The sequence below is a fragment of the Schistocerca americana genome, chromosome 2, assembly GCF_021461395.2.
Source record: "Schistocerca americana isolate TAMUIC-IGC-003095 chromosome 2, iqSchAmer2.1, whole genome shotgun sequence".
Taxonomy (NCBI): Eukaryota; Metazoa; Arthropoda; class Insecta; order Orthoptera; family Acrididae; genus Schistocerca; species Schistocerca americana.
Genome location: NC_060120.1, coordinates 182,033,937 through 182,051,159, shown reverse-complemented (window position 1 = coordinate 182,051,159; position 17,223 = coordinate 182,033,937). Strand labels below are relative to the sequence as shown.

The 17,223-nt window shown below is 41.7% G+C and overlaps 1 protein-coding gene across 2 annotated transcripts in view; it reads right to left on the bottom strand.

Moving 5' to 3' along the window:
- LOC124595107 (transport and Golgi organization protein 6 homolog) overlaps positions 1-17,223 on the bottom strand; it is a 100,148-nt gene that overhangs the window by 30,766 nt on the left and 52,159 nt on the right. For both annotated transcript variants that reach the window (XM_047133704.1, XM_047133705.1), the window contains exon 9: positions 125-491. In XM_047133704.1, the coding sequence (XP_046989660.1) occupies positions 125-491 (367 nt within the window). The remainder of the gene's footprint in view (positions 1-124; positions 492-17,223) is intronic.

Below are 17,223 nucleotides of genomic sequence, written 5' to 3'. Positions count from 1 at the left end.
TATATTCCAAATACGAAGACTACTCTAATGTAACCTTACCTGTATACTAGCATAAACTTCTTTTCACACAACACACTAAATAACAAGAGTATTACTGTGAAATTCAAACATAAAGAGAACAAACCATCATCTTGTGCATTGTCCAGAGGCTCAAAGAAGACATGAAGCAAGGCAAGGAACAAGTTAGTTGTTATCTCTCCTGTCTTGTCAGCATTGTTGAGGAGCTCAAAGACACAATCAGCCGTGTTCTCAAATGCCTCTCGGCCAGATGGTGGTGAGGGAACACGCATCTTGCCTCCTTTTGCACTAACAATACCATCCCTTTCACGCACTTCCACGCCACCACCAGAAGCAAAACAGAACTCATACAGTGGATTCATCTGTAGCAGTCCATCACTCCCACTTTCGTCACCAAAGATGAATGATCTGAACACATCCCCGAACACCTCAGATCTGAAGTTGCACAAGATTCTTGACAGCAAGTCTTCCACCTGGTACAGCAAGAAAAACATAACCAGATCAGCATACACTTATTAGACATACTGTAGTAGCTATTACTGAAGACTTTTTAATTGTGTCTTTCTAGAGATTTGGAGCAGTTTTCTTGTTTTGTTCCATAAAATTTTTCAGTTTTTTAAACTTCCTATGTGCAGAACACTATTATCCTAAAAATCTTTAAGTGTTGGTGGATGCTGAATTTAAATTTAAAATAATTTCTCATATTTAATGACAATATTATAAAAAGGATAGATTGCTACTCACCGTATAGTGTAGATGTAGAGTCACAAACAGGCCCAACAAAAGGACTGCTGAACACGTAAGCTTTTAAAAAGACTGCTAAACACGTAAGCTTTTAAAAAGACTGCTAAACACGTAAGCTTTTAAAAAGACTGCTAAACACGTAAGCTTTTAAAAAGACTGCTAAACACGTAAGCTTTTAAAAAGACTGCTAAACACGTAAGCTTTTAAAAAGACTGCTAAACACGTAAGCTTTTAAAAAGACTGCTAAACACGTAAGCTTTTAAAAAGACTGCTAAACACGTAAGCTTTTAAAAAGACTGCTAAACACGTAAGCTTTTAAAAAGACTGCTAAACACGTAAGCTTTTAAAAAGACTGCTAAACACGTAAGCTTTTAAAAAGACTGCTAAACAAGTAAGCTTTCAGTCAAAAGGCCTTCTTGAGTATGTAAAACACACACACACACACACACACACACACACACACACACACACACACAGATATATATTCACACAAACACAATTTGCACACACGACCACTGTCTCTCGCCTCTGAGGCCAGATTGCGAAGCAATCTGGTTGGTGATGGAAAGGAGGAGGCTGGGGTGGGGAGGGGGAGGGATGGGAGGAAAGGGGGTGGGGGATGGCAAAGTGCTACTTGTGGGAGCGTATAGAGACATTATGGAGAGAGGGTAGGGTAGTCAGTAGATTAGGAGGAGGAAGGGGAGGGGTGGGAGAAGAGAGTGGAAAAAGAGAAGAGTAAAAAGACAGTGGGTGCTTTGGTGGAATAGAAGGCTAGTGCTGGAATGGGTACAGAGAAGGATGAGCGGGGGAAGGACAGTGACTAATGATGGTTGAGAACCACGAGGTTATGGGAACATAGGATATATTGCAGGGAGAGTTCCCACCTGTGCGATTCAGAAAAGCTGGTGTTGGTAGGAAGGATCCAGATGGTACAGGCTGTGAAGCAGTCAGTGACATGAAGAACGTTTTTTTGGGCAGTGTGCTCAGCAACCGGGTGGTGATGTTTCTTGGTCACAGTTTTTCGATGGCCATTCATGTGGACAGACAGCTTGTTGGCCGTCATGCCAATGTAGAATGCACCAAAGTGGTTGCAGTGGTGTGATATACACGACTTCTTTTACAGGTATAGGTCATACTTGTGACAGGACTGGAGTAGGAGGTGGTGGTGGTGGTGGTGGTGGCGGCGGTGGGAGGATGTATGGTACTGGTCTTGCATCTAGGTCTACTACAGAGAAATTAATTACGTGGCGAAGGGTTGCGAGGAGAGATGGACGAGGATATTGTGCAGGTGTAGTGGGCAGTAGAACATCACTCTGGGAGGGGTAGGAAGGTTAGTGGGTAGGACAATGTACATTTCAGGTCGCAATGAGAGGCAGCCAAAACCCTGTTGGAGAATCTGATTCACTTTCTCCAGTCCTGGGTGGTACTGAACCATGAGAGGAGTGCTTCTTTGTTATCGCACAGTGGGTATGTGGGAGGTGGTAGGTTACTGGAGAGACAAGGCTTGGGAGATCTGTCTCTGGACAAGGTTGGGAGGGTAATTTTGGTCTGTGAAGGCCTCAGTGAGATCCTTGGTATATTTGGAGCGGGACTATGCATCACTACAGATGAGATGACCTCGAGTGGTTAGGCTGTGTGGAAGGGACTTCTTTGTATGGAATGGGTGGCAATTGTCAAAGTGGATGCGTTGTTATTGGCTGTAGGTTTGATGTATGAGGGTAAGTCAAAGTAGTTATAAAATTTTATTGTAATCAAATAGGAAACTTACAAAAACATAATTTTTTGACATAGTCTCCTTGCATTTCAATGTACTTGATCCATCATTGCACAAGCTCCCTGATGTCCTCATAAAAGAAGGTTCTCGGTTGAGTTGCGAGCCAGGAATGCACCGCTCCTTTCACTGCTTTGTCTGAGGCCAATCAATGGCCCCTTAATGCCTGTTTGAGTGGACCAAACAAGTGATAGTCAGAAGGGGGCAAGATTGGGACTATATGGAGGATGATCCAGTACTTCAAATTTGAGTTTCTGGACAATTTCAGCAGTGTGGGCAGCAGTATGCAGACGGGCATTGTTGTGCAACACCACAACACCGTTTGACAGCAATCCTCGGCATTAGCTTCGAAATGCAGGCTTTAGCCTGGCAGTAAGCATCTCATTGTAACGTACACTGTTTATTGTTGTGCCCCTTTCCCCATAATGTTCCAGTACTGGACTTGTGCATCCCAAAAAACCGTAAGCATCAGTTTTCCTGTGGACTGTTGGGTCTTTAACTTTTTCTTGCACTGCAAACTTGAATGTTTCCATTCCATACTCTGCCGTTTACTCTACGGCTCGTAATGATTGATCCATGTTTCGTCACGAGTAATGATCCTGTCTAAGAAGTTACCCCCTTCGTTACCATAGCAATCCAAATGGTTTTTGCAGATGTCCTAGCGCATTTGTTTATGCAACTGTTATAGTTGTTTTGGGATCCATCTTGCACAAACTTTATGAAACCCAAGTCTGTTGTGGATACCGTGACTAATTTGCAGACGATGTGCCACTTTGTCAATAGTTAATCGTCTAAGAGAATCATTTCACTTGAATGCTCAATGGTTTCTTCATTTGTGGCGGTAAACAGTCATCTGGCTCCTTCATTGTGCGTAACACTTGTGCGACCATTTCGGAATTTTTCAGTCCATTCGTAGACACTCCATTGTGGCATAACACTGTTCCCGTACTGTAGCGAAAGTCTTTGATGAATTTAGGCCCAATATACCTTCCGACCACAAAAAACGGATCACTGAAAGCTGCCTTTCTTTTGTGCAAATAGACAGTGGAGCAGTTATGATTAACAGCACGGCAGAGAGAACGAAATTAACCTAGCAGCTTGAAAATTGCAAAGATATAACAGCAAATAAACAAAGCATGCATCATGCATCATCAACGTGAAACGACAGTACTACCAAAATAAACAAAAATCTAACTAAATTGTGGATAATAATTGACTTACCCTCATAGACGGAGGTACTGGTGTAGCTTGACATAGGATGGTACCAAGTGTGTGCTTATTGCTGTACCACAAATTTGTTTGTAGGTGCTCCCTTCAAAGGTGAAGTAACTGTGGGTGAGGTTGGTAATGGTGACCAGGAAGCAGGTTTTAGGTTTGGAATCCATCAGGTGTTGGAGAAAGGTAGTGTTCAATAGTGCCAAGGTCATGGGCATCTGGGATGTTAGTATTAAGGGATGGTCGGTTGGCTGAATTGTGGGAGAGGACTAAACAATGAGGTCATCGGTCCAATCAGATTAGGGAAGGATGGGGAAGGAAGTTCACCAAGCCCTTTCAAAGGAACCATCCATGCATTTGCCTGAAGTGATTTGGGGAAAACATGGAAACCTAAATCAGGATGGCTGGAAGCGGGGTTGAACCGTTGTCCTCCCAAATGCGAGTCCAGTGTGCTAACCACTGCGCCACCTCACTCAGTAATATAAAGGGAGGTGGCAGCAATTATGATGAGAAGGGCACTGTGTGGTACAGGAATAGGATGTGCAGAGAGCCAGTGGAGGAGGATAGGATGCATGTAATAGGCTGAAGGTCTACAAGAGCAGAGAGAGAGAGAGAGAGAGAGAGAGAGAGAGAGAGAGAGAGAGAGACTCTGGGGAGATGTGCTGGGATGGGTTTAAGGATTTGAGGAGAGACTGGAAATCCTGTTGCATTTCTGGAATGGAATCACTGTGGCAGAATTGTAGGTGGATGACTGACAGCTGTTGGAGTCCTTCCACTAAGTAATCCTTGCAGCTGAAAATCACATTGGTGGAGCCTTTGTCAACTGGTAGGATAATAATGCCAGGATCAGATTTTGGGTGGTGGATTGAGGTTTTCTCTGTGGATGTAAGGTTAGCTTGTATATTGAGAGATTTGAGGAATGACGACGAGGCAAGGTTCTACATGTAGAGTTGGTGGATGGTTGTAGTCCAAGACAGGAGCAGGAGGCGAAGAGGTTGGGGGGGTTTCTTGAGGTGGTGGTGTGCATGGTGCTCTAGTTCCTGGAGGGCTATAGCTTCCTTGCAAGAAATGGGATACAAGAGTTTGGGATTGCACTGCAGGAGAATTTTACGGATGGAGTGTGACTGAGCATGTGAGGTCAGTGTGAGCAAACTGGAATCAGAGAAGAGAAAGATTGGAAGGGATGGGGTCCCTTCCCTGTTCCCACTCCAGTACTACATGGCCTTCTATTCCTTTGACACACCCACAGTATTTTTACTTCTCTCCTCTTACACTCCGTTCTCCCACCCCTCTCTGCTCTCTGTCTATATCTGATGACTGAGCCTAGTTGCCCTACACTCTCTCCACCATGTCACTATATGCTCCCACAAGCAGCACTCTGCTGTCCCCCAGCCCTGTCTTCCTATCCCTCCCCCTCCCCACCCTCCACCTTTCCATAACCAACCAGATTGCTTCTCCCATCACGTACAGTTGCTCGCAGTCTGGTCTTGACAGCCAGAGACTGTGTGTGTGTGTGTGTGTGTGTGTGTGTGTGTGTGTGTGTGTGTGTGCGCGCGCGCGCGCATGCTGTCTGCTTCATAGATCTTTTGGCTGAAAACTTACTTGTTTAGCAGTCTTTCTGTTGTGCCTGTCTGCAATTGAACATCTCCACTATATTGTAAGCAGCAATCTATCCTTTTCATAATACTGTCATTATTCCATCCTGGATTTTCCAATGTTTGATTTCTCACATTCAACAATTTATGTATTTAAGTTATGCACAATTCCAACAATATCTATTATTCACTTCATGTTATGAAATATTACAAAATATGAAGGAAAATGTCCAGACAAAAAACTAGTCAAATCACTGGCAATAGCATGTTGGAATCTTGTGCCCCAATGTATATCCTGATTGGAAAGATGCAAATATCTTCTAACTTAGCAATGTATAATTTATAACTAATCACCTTTTATCTTTCTCAGTTTCAACAGCAAAATATACCTCAACCATTCAATACACTTTATTTAAGCATTTGTAAACAAGCATTATAATTTAGTGTATTATGAAAAAATGCATATGCTCTTCTGCAAATAGTGAGCAATGTCAAGAACATAGCACAGTTAGTAATGAAGACTGTCTAAGAGTAGGCTGCATATGGGGATATCTTTGGAAAGAACCAATCTGGTGTGGAAGCAAGATAGTTGTTGCTTTTCTGAAATGACTCATCAGCTCTCTCACACTTCCACTGCTGACTGCTTTCAAAGATGTTGCATATACAGTCTACAACCTGGTAGTGCCTATGTTACTATCTGTGCTATGTCCTCATATGGTGGGCACTTCCCTCACGGGGTTTGCAATACCTGCCCTTAATATTTCCACCTCCCCAACACAGCCCTCATTCCACCCAGAAAGGAAACCAATAGTTCCAAAAGCTATAATAGTTTTGGGTAATATTATGTGTGTGTACTGGCATACCAAAAATTTCACTATTTAAAGTAAATAGTGGCCAACATTGTGTCTCATAATATTTTGTCATCTCCCAACATCTCTGGTCTGGTGCTTCCACAGCCAGAACACTGTACGCACACAAAATGTAGAACAACTGCTGAGTATTTCAGTACTAAACTTTGGAGTAATAATAGTACTGTCTAAACTTAATTCTTGATCTTATCCCTAAAGTACATCATTGTTATTTTGCCAAGAGTCCTCTAATGCTATCTGAGTGTTGTTGACGAATTTTCTTACTTTTGAAGAAAATTATATCATCATTTAATGTAACTTAGAAACACTTCTGGTTGATCTTAGAGAAAAAAAAAAAATTAATCATTTTGTTCTATCATAAGAACAGTGGTCTTTGCTTGATTAGTAATCGATTCAGTATATACACTATGTGATCAGAAGTATCCAAACATCCCCAAAAACATATGTTTTTCATATTAGGTGCATTGTGGTACCAACTACTGCCAGGTGCTCCATATCAGCAAACTCGGTAGTCATTAGACATCATTGTGAGAGCTGCATGGGGTGCTCCGCGGAACTCACGGACTTCGAATGTGGTCAGGTGACTGGATGTTACTTGTGTCATCTGTCTGTATGCGAGATTTCCACTCCCCCAAACATCCCCAGGTCCACTGTTTCCAACATGATAGTCAAGTGGAAACATCAAGGGACATATACAGTACAAAAGCGTACAGGCCGATCTCGTCTGTTGACTGTCAGAGACCGCCGACATTTGAAGAGAGCTGTAATGTGTAATAGGCAGACATCTATCCAGATCATCACACAGGAATTCCAAATTGCATCAGGATCCTCTGCAAGTACTATGAAAGTTAGGCAGGACGTGATAAAACTTGGATTCATAGTCAAGCGGCTGCTCATAAGCCACACATCACACCGGTATATGCCAAATGATGCCTCGCTTGGTGTAAGAAGCATGAACATTGAACGATTGAACAGTGTAAAAACTATGTGTAGAGAGACGAATCATGGTACACAATGTGGCGATACGATGGCAGGGTGTGGGTATGGCGAATGCCTGGTGAACTTCATCTGCCAGCGTGTGTAGCGTCAACAGTACAATTTTGGAGGCAGTGGTGTTATGGTGTGGTCTTGCTTTTCATGGAGGGGGCTTGCACCCCTAGCTGTTTTGCATGGCACTATCAAAGCACAGGCCTAAATTGATGTTTTAAGCACCTTCTTGCTTCCCACTGTTGAAGAGCAATTCGAGGATGGTGACTGCATCTTCCAACACAATCAAGCACCTGTTCATAATGCACAGCCTGTGGCGCAATGGTTACACGACAATAACACCCCTGTAATGGACTGGCCTGCACAGAGTCCTGACCTGAATCCTACAGAACATCTTTAGGATGATTTGGAATGCCGACTTCGTGACAGGCCTCACCGACCGACATTGATACCTCTCCTCAGTGCAGCACCCCATGAAGAATGGGCTGCCATTCCTCAAGAAACCTTCCACCACCTGACATATGCATGCGAGAGTGGAAGCTGTCATCAAAGCTAAGAATGGGCCAACATCATACTGAATTCCAGCATTACAACATCATACTGAATTCCAGCATTACCGATGGAGGGCGCCATGAACTTTTAATTTTCAGCCAGGTGTCCGGATACTTTTGATCACCTAGTGTATTACTGACAATGCAAGCACAGTTAACTAATTGTCACTTTTTTAACAGTAAGTTTTGCTGCCGGATTACACTGTTATGTGTGGTTAATGTTTGTGTCATATTCAAGCACAGCAACAGCACTGCTCTGTGAACTTAAGCAACTGTGAGGCAACATGTTTCCATTTTCATTGAGAAGTACCTACATGCTACCACATACTTACACTGTAGTATTCACATTAGTTCAGTGCAAAGAGTTTGCCATTCAAAATATGTTGACCTTTAAGGGGAGGGGGGAGGGGGGGGGGGGGAAGATTGCTATGTTTTTACATACTCTGCTGCTCAGTGTGTACAGAACTAGTCCTGCTGGACTAACAATCACACTGTTAAAATATTTTGACATTATTATTATTATTCAGAATTAAAAAAAGAACTAGTTTTCTCTCAGATTCAATTGTGTGTAATTGCACATGTAACAGATTATTAGATTTGCCTCTCACAAACATTGTGCAGCCGTCTCCTGACAGATTTCAACTGGTAACAGCAAGAAACAAAGAACTGATTCAAACATTTCACAAGTCTTGAGTTTACTGGCATTGGGCTATCTTTCCAAGATACAATACACTTTCACGATAATGTCTTGCATTCCTACAAGATGTTAATTTTGTACCATTGATATCAATGCTAAGCAAATATGTTGAACTGTGTATTTGTCATCCCGCACAGTACACAGAAAAATAATGTTAATGGTCTAAGAACATTGTACTCGATAATGGCATGAAAACCACAATCTAGATTGTACACAAGAAAAATACAGAAATATACAGTCAAATGGTGGTAAATCCTTTCAAAAAATACTGTTTGACTATGGCTGAGCACCAACAAAAACTTTTTATTTTCCTCTGTTAGCTCTTTCAATAAATGTTTCTCTTAAGAAACAGCAGCACACTCCAGTGAATAGATCACTTTTATATACATAAAGTTACAGGTGGTTATAATTAAACTGACGGTGTTCCCAAGTGCTACAGTGAAGGCTGTGTACCTCACAGGACACTAAAACTTCGTAGGTATGTTCATTAACTGGTGCACTTGCAAAGTGAAAAAATAACAGTTCCACTTTCTAACACCAGTGGAAAACATGGTGCTGTAAGCAATCAGAATGTGTTGGTGGGTGTAGGGAAAGGGAAGGAATGATAAATACATGATAACAGTGGTTCTGGCATGTTTATTAGGATATGGTCACACATTATATCGCGTTCTCTGCCAGGGTCTCGACCACCTCTCATCGTGACCTGAGATGTAGAATATCCTATCCACTACCCTTCCCACCCCTTCCAGAGTGGTATTCCACTGCCCACCAATAACACACAGGTAAGGTTTTTATTTTGCAAATAAATTATTATGCACATTCTTTAAAACTACACTTTCCAAACAGGCTGCAACCCTAACATGGCATGGTTGACAGTTGCAGCATATCAGGTGTAATCAGAACAGTATGTCATTGTATGCTATTCGACAGATCAGGAAGAGTTTGGATATGTCCCTGACAGACACTATCTTTCACATAGCCTCACAACCAGAAGTCACATGGATTTAGGTCAGAGGCTCTAGAAAGCTACACATCTCAAAATTGCCTAGAGGTGATACAGTCATCACCGAAGGTTTCTCGAAGCAAATCTTTCACCTGGAAAGTGACATGTGGTGTCGCCCTATTTGACACAAAAATCATGGTGTGGACACAAATGCACTCTTGCAATGTTGGAATCGTGTTGTACAAGGAGGTCCTTATAATGTGCAGATTTCACTGTACACGTAACAGGCCCACAAGGTGTTATCACTTCAATGAAAAACAGACTAAAGTTAAGAATCTTGTGGAACCACACCACAGTCACATAAGCAGAGTGTAGTGGATGTTCCTGCACAACATATTGTAGAGTAGAGCCACGTATGTGACAGTTCTTCGCATTCACAACACAGCACAGAGTAAGGTGCAGCGTCCATTCAAAGAACTTTTCCGGGCACATATAATTCATTTCCATGTGTACCACAAAATGAAGGGCAAAGTCATGACATTGTAGTCTATCTTGGGGCTTCATTTGGTGCACATTCTGAACCGTGTTGGTATACTAGTGTACAATGAGCAACAAAAGCTTTTGAAGTGTTGATCGGGGGAGAGAGAACTTCCTTGACATATCTCAAGCACTGACTACAGAATCCAAGGCATGTGCTGCACAGTCAACTATAGCTATAGCAACTTTGTCAACAACTGCCATGGGAATGGGCTGCCTCCTCCTCCTTGCTGCACCACCTAATTCACCTGCATCTCCCAATTTTTTGATCATATTCTTTAATAATAGCGTTGTTATCAGGAGAAAGAAAACACATTCTACGGATCGGAGTGTGGACTGTCAGATCCCTTAATCGGGCAGGTAGGTTAGAAAATTTAAAAAGGGAAATGGACAGGTTAAAGTTAGATATAGTGGGAATTAGTGAAGTTCGGTGGCTGGAGGAACAAGACTTTTGGTCAGTTGAATACAGGGTTATAAATACAAAATCAAATCGGGGTAATGCAGGAGTAGGTTTAATAATGAATAAAAAAATAGGAATGCAGGTTAGCTACTACAAACAGCATAGTGAACGCATTATTGTGGCCAAAATAGATATGAAGCCCACGCCTACCACAGTAGTACAAGTTTATATGCCAACTAGCTACGCAGATGACGAAAAGATTGATGAAATGTACAATGACATAAAAGAAATTATTCAGATAGTGAAGGGAGACGAAAATTTAATAGTCATGGGTGACTGGAACTCGACAGTAGGGAAAGGAAGAGAAGGAAACATAGTAGGAAAATATGGAATGGGAGTAAGGAATGAAAGAGGAAGCTGCCTGGTAGAATTTTTCACAGAGTGTAACTTAATCATAGTTAACACTTGGTTCAAGAATCATGTAAGAAGGTTGTATACATGGAAGAAGTCTGGATATACTGGAAGGTATCAGATAGATTATATAATGGTAAGAGATTCAGGAACCAGGTTTTAAATTTTAAGACATTTCCAGGGGCAGACGTGGACTCTGACCACAATCTATAGGTTATGAACTGTAGATTAAAACTGAAGAAACTGCAAAAAGGTGGTAAATTCAGGAGATGGGACCTGGATAAACTGAAAGAACCAGAGGTTGTACAGAGCTTCAGGGAGAGCATTAGGGAACGACTGAAAAGAATGGGGGAAAGAAACACAGTAGAAGAAGAATGGGTAGCTTTGAGAAATGAAATAGTGAAGGTAGCAGAGGATCAAGCAGGTAAAAAGATGAGGGCTAATAGAAATCCTTGGGTAACAGAAGAAATATTGAATTTAATTGATGACAGGAGAAAATACAAAAATGCAGTAAATAAAGCAGGCAAAAAAGAATACAAACGTCTCAAAAATGAGATCGACAGGAAGTGCAAAATGGCTAAGCAGGGATGGCTAGAGGACAAATGTAAGAATCTAGAGGCGCATATCACTAGGGGTAAGATAGATACTGCCTACAGGAAAATTAAAGAGATCTTTAGAGAAAAGAGAACAACTTTCATTAATATCAAAAGCTCAGATGGAAAACCAGTAATAAGCAAAGAAGAGAAAGCAGATAGGTGGAAGGAGTATATAGAGGGGTCTATACAAGGGCAATGTCATTGAGGACAATATTATGGAAATGGAAGAGGATGTAGATGAAAATGAAATGGGAGATATGATACTGCGTGAAGAGTTTGACAGAGCACTGAAAGACCTAAATCAAAACAAGGCCCCGGGAGTAGACAACATCCCATTAGAACTAATGACAGCCTTGGGAGGGCCAGGCCTAACAAAACTCTACCATCTAGTGAGCAAGATGTATGAGACACGCAAAATACTCTCAGACTTAAAGAAGAATGTAATGATTCCAATCCCAAAGAAAGCAGGTGTTAGATGTGAAAATAACCGAACTATCAATTTAATAAGCCACGGCTGAAAAATACTAACACGAATTCTTTACAGACGAATGGAAAAACTGGTAGAAGCAGACCTCTGAGAAGAGCAGTTTGGATTCCGTACAAATGTTGGAACACGTGAGGCAATACTGACCCTATGACTTATCTTAGAAAATAGATTAAGGAAAGGCAAACCTACATTTCTAGCATTTGTAGACTTAGAGAAAGCTTTTGACAATGTTGACTGGAATACTCTCTTTCAAATTCTGAAGGTGGCAGGGGTAAAATACAGGGAGCGAAAGGCTATTTACAATTTATACAAAAACCAGATGGCAGTTATAAGAGTCGAGGGGAATGAAAGGGAAGCATTGGTTGGGAAGGGAGTGAGACAGGGTTGTAGCCTATCCCCAATGTTATTCAATCTGTACATTGAGCTACCAGTAAAGGAAACAAAAGAAAAATTTGGAGTAGGAATTAAAATCCATGGAGAAAAAATAAAAACTTTGAGGTTCGCCGATGATATTGTAATTCTGTCAGAGACAGCAAAGGACCTGGAAGAGCAGCTGAACGGAATGGACAGTGTCTTGAAGGAGGGTATAAGATGAACATCAACAGAAGCAAATCAAGGATAATGCAATGTAGTCGAATTAAATCGGGTGATGCTGCTGGAATTAGATTAGGAAATGAGAGGCTTAAAGCAGTAAATGAGTTTTGCTATTTGGGGAGCAAAATAACTGATGATGGTCGAAGTAGAGAGGATATAAAATGTAGACTGGCAATGGCAAGGAAAGTGTTTCTGAAGACGAGAAATTTGTTAACATTGAGTATAGATTTAAGTGTCAGGAAGTCGTTTCTGAAAGTATTTGTATGGAGTGTAGCCATGTATGGAAGCGAAACGTGGATGATAAATAGTTTGGACATGAAGAGAATAGAAGCTTTTGAAATATGGTGCTACAGAAGAATGCTGAAAATTAGATGGGTAGATCACATAATTAATGAGGAGGTATTGAATAGAATTGGAAAGAAGAGAAATTTGTGGCACAACTTGACTAGAGGAAGCGATCGGTTGGTAGGGCATATTCTTAGGCATCAAGGGATCTCAATTTAGTATTGGAGGGCAGCGTGGAGGGTAAAAATTGTAGAGGGAGATGAAGAGATGAATACACTAAACAGATTCAGAAGGATGTAGGTTGCAGTAGGTACTGGGAGATGAAGAAGCTTGCACAGGATAGAGTAGCATGGAGAGCTGCATCAAACCAGTCTCAGGACTGAAGACCACAACAACAACAACAACAACAACAACAACATTCTTTAACCCATTTATTGACAACGGGCCTCTTTGCAGATGTTTCTGTCGGCAATATTCCCACAATGCAGCACTGCTATTGCTGCCATTCTCATAAAATAACTTTACCAGCAGTGCACTGTTTTTCTTCTAAATAGCCATTGTGTTACATACGTGAAGCTTCAACTTTCTTACCCTTTACACCACCAGTCATTTCACAATAGAAATCAACATATGTCACCAGGTGACAAACAGCATACTGACGTCAAAAAAGTTGTAGTCAGACGCAGTGTGTTTTAAGACCTTACACAAATGTGGTATCTTTAGTTGGATATACAATAAATATTGATCATCACCTGTAACAGCTGAAGTTATTTCAAGGGCAGAAGCTGAAGAGTAATCGTAAGCAACATATCAATATTAAACGTGTACCAAAATTTTCGCACTTTTGCCACTCTGAACCCCCTCAATGTTCATTCCATTTTGCTATAATCATTTTGTTTTGGCACTGAGTTACATCAACTGATATAGGTAAACTTCTCTTGAAACATGTTGAAAAACCCCATATGAAAATTGGCAGCAAATTGTTTAAAGTTAAATCTTAATAATTATGTTTACACACTGAAATCTTAAGCTGACCTTGATTGAAGCCATAGTCAAACTAGCATTCCATCTCTCTAATAATTTTTGATGAAATAATTTAAAAAATAAAATGTTAAGAATATAGTATGATGAAAAAAGAGTAATGTGACAAACATCGATGGTGGGGCAATTTGAGCCTGGCTAGCCAGAAGCAGTCTGCCATTGCAAGCAGTTAGATTCAGCCAGTAGCAATAAATAATAGTTACTGTTTGAATGCTATTAACAACAGTTTATTGTTAAAAAGTGTCTCAGGTGATATTTAAAGTGACAAAGGTTTAATAGGAGAAAAGAGTAATTACTATTCAAAGACCTTTTCTTCACCTGTTCCTTACAGTGGAAACAGTTTTTTTGCCACCAACCTCACCCATCAAACTTAACCCAAAATCAATATTGAACCCTGTCTTACTCCACTAACTCACCCATCAAATTGTGATCCACCCCACAGCCCTCAAATAAATGCTGTTAACTTTCAATAATTTCTTAACCTCGAACCTTGCCTCACCATCGTTCTCCAAATCCTTCAACATGGAAACCACCCTTACATTCACAGAAAGAACCACAATCCACCACCTAAAAACTGTCTCTAACCTATAATCCTACCTGCCCACATAGGTTGCACCACTGGTTATAAACCACAGGGATTACCTAGCATGGGATTCAACCAGCTGGCAGATATGTCCACCTACAAACCCTGGCACAGTGATCCCATTCCTGAAATCCAGCAGCATCTCCAGTCCCTCCTCAAGCCCTTAGGTCTGTCCCAGAATCTCTGGCCTGAGGCTACGTCTCTTTTCACTCCCAAACACTTCTTGCACCTCTACTTTCTACACGCTTCCTGAAGTTTGTAAATGAATCAATCACCAAGGATGCCCTATTGTAGCCAGTTACTGTGCCCCTATAGAGAGAATCTCTGTTCTCATGGACTAACACCTTCAACCTACTACCCGTAACCTACCTTACAGCATAGAAGGCAACAGCCATTTCCTCCTATGACTCTTCACACTTGCTGCTCCTTTACCACCTCACGCCCTGCTTGTCACTGTCCATGCTACCTCCCAGTACACCATCATCCCAATCCTCATGGTACTGCTGCTACTGAACAACACCTTTAACAATGCTCAACTGACTCCAAAGCTACAATCTCCTTCCTGGTCTCCCTGACCATGTGCCATCTACAGGAATCATTCACAACCACCCACAATCCCAAACCCATCACCTGGTTCAGATTTAATGATGACATCTGCATGGCCTGGACTGACAGTGAGGATACCATATCACATTCCTCCAGAGCCTTAACTCCTCCCCCCTCATTCATTTCATCTGGAGCTTCTCATCCAAGCAAGCCACCTTCCTCAATGTTGACCTCCACCTCAAGGATGGGTACACAAGTACCTCAGTCTACACCAAATCTACAACCAGCAATTCCATTCTATACCAAAAGTTCCTTCCATACAACCTAAAACACCAGAGGTTGTCTCTTCTGCAGTGAAAAGCAATCCCTAAACCAAATATACCAAGGATCCTACTGAAATTACCCACACAACCTAGTCCAGATACAGATCCCCCGAGCATTATCTCTCCAGTCACCTAACACCTCCCACAAATTCACCATGTGGTCACGAAGAAGCACTCCTCCATGACTCAGTACCACCTAGGACCAGAGCAAGTAAATCACATTCTTCGCCAGAGTTTCGACTACCTCTCATCATGGCCTGAAATGTAAAATAACCTACCCACTATCCTCCATTCCCCTACCACAGTGGTATTCTACAGCCCATAAATAGCATATAGGTATGGTTTTTATTTTGAAAATAAATTATTATGCACATTCTTTCCAAACTACACTTCGTTGGATGTTGTGCAACGTCAGTAACTGGAAACTGATTACTTTTTCAATACTTATTTGCAGAATGTAAAGGTATTTAAAACTGTTTCACAAAATGGTCCATCAGGATATAATTTGCTATATTATTAGGCAATTTCACATTTTTGCAATCTGAGACAGGGCCTGCATCTATATTTGCATTTATTACAGAATAGCAAAATTTTCAGGTTCCTACTCATTTCATAACTCACTGGAAATTGGAGTATCCTTGTCCATCCCTGCTCCACCCCAGCTCCCAACCCCGTGCTACAAGGTAATTTCTCTGCAATAGACCTAGATGCAAGATCTGTCCCGTACATCCTCCCACTACCACCTACTTTAGCCCTGTCACAGACCTCTCCTATTCCATCAAAAGTAGGGCTACCTGTGAAAACACCCATGTTATCTAAAAACTAAGCTGCTCAGTTTGCTGCTTTCTACATGGACAGAACAACTTTCAAGTGTCTGTCCACATTAATGGCCACAGCCAAATAGCGGACAAGAGACAGATGGACCACCCAGTTGCTGAACATGCTTCCCAACACAATGTGCTTCACTCCAATGACTGTTTCACAGGCTGCACCATCTGGATTCTTCCTACTAACATCAGCTTTTCTGAATCATGCTGGCAGGAACATTCTCTACAATATATCCTTCATTCCTGTAACCCCTCTGGCCTGAACCTATGCTAGTGCCTGCCTTCCACCTACCTGTCTCCTCCTCTGCTCCCCTTCCAACACTTCATGCCTTGCACCCCACCAACAAATCTACTTGTCTCCAACAGCACAGCCTCCTGACTCTGCACCCAGTAGCCCATCCTCTCCCCACCATGTACCTGCACACTTCCAAAGGCAGAGTAACTATTCACACTTTACAGGAAGACCGTGCATTTGATTGTTGACTGATTTTGTTTTGCAGTTGCTATAAAAGAAGACACTATAACATGGCAGTCAGCAATGAGATAAACAAGGATAACTTAGACAACCTAGGGGAGATGGGCAGTTTGGGAAATGGGACCCCATCTCCCTCTCAGTGGGCTGTCAAATCTAAATCCATGGTCTCTGCTTCTGTGGAAACAGAACTGACACAGTCAAACGAATCCCTAATCCCTTCTGGTGTTACAGGAGTCGTACTCCAGCTCCACGAGGAGCTAGCATGTGTCTTCACTCATTTCAAAATGAGAAAAGTAAACAACAAGCAACACACACAACCCAAAGCAAAGCTGAGTACACAAAGCATTTGGTAATGGCTGCTGCACAATTGCTTGCCAAGCTGGCCAGTGTCATGAAGGAGGTAGTTCAAGCCTGACCTGTAGTGGTATATTAAGCAAATGTAGGTCAAACCAACATCCCTGCCCACCTTTCATCTGAAAGTGCTACAGTGAACCACAATAAAAATTTTAGCTAGCTAAAAAACATACATGTTTATCGGGTCTATGATACTAGATGCCACGGCCGAGTCCTACATTACCACACATGGTATGTATCTTGGAGGGATCATTCCACTGCCAACAATTGATGTGGGACCACAGCAGAACTTAGGAGCAAACTGATATGTTGTCACATTCATGCACAGGCATGACTTATTGTGAAACACCATTTTCAATACTTATTTGGAGAAT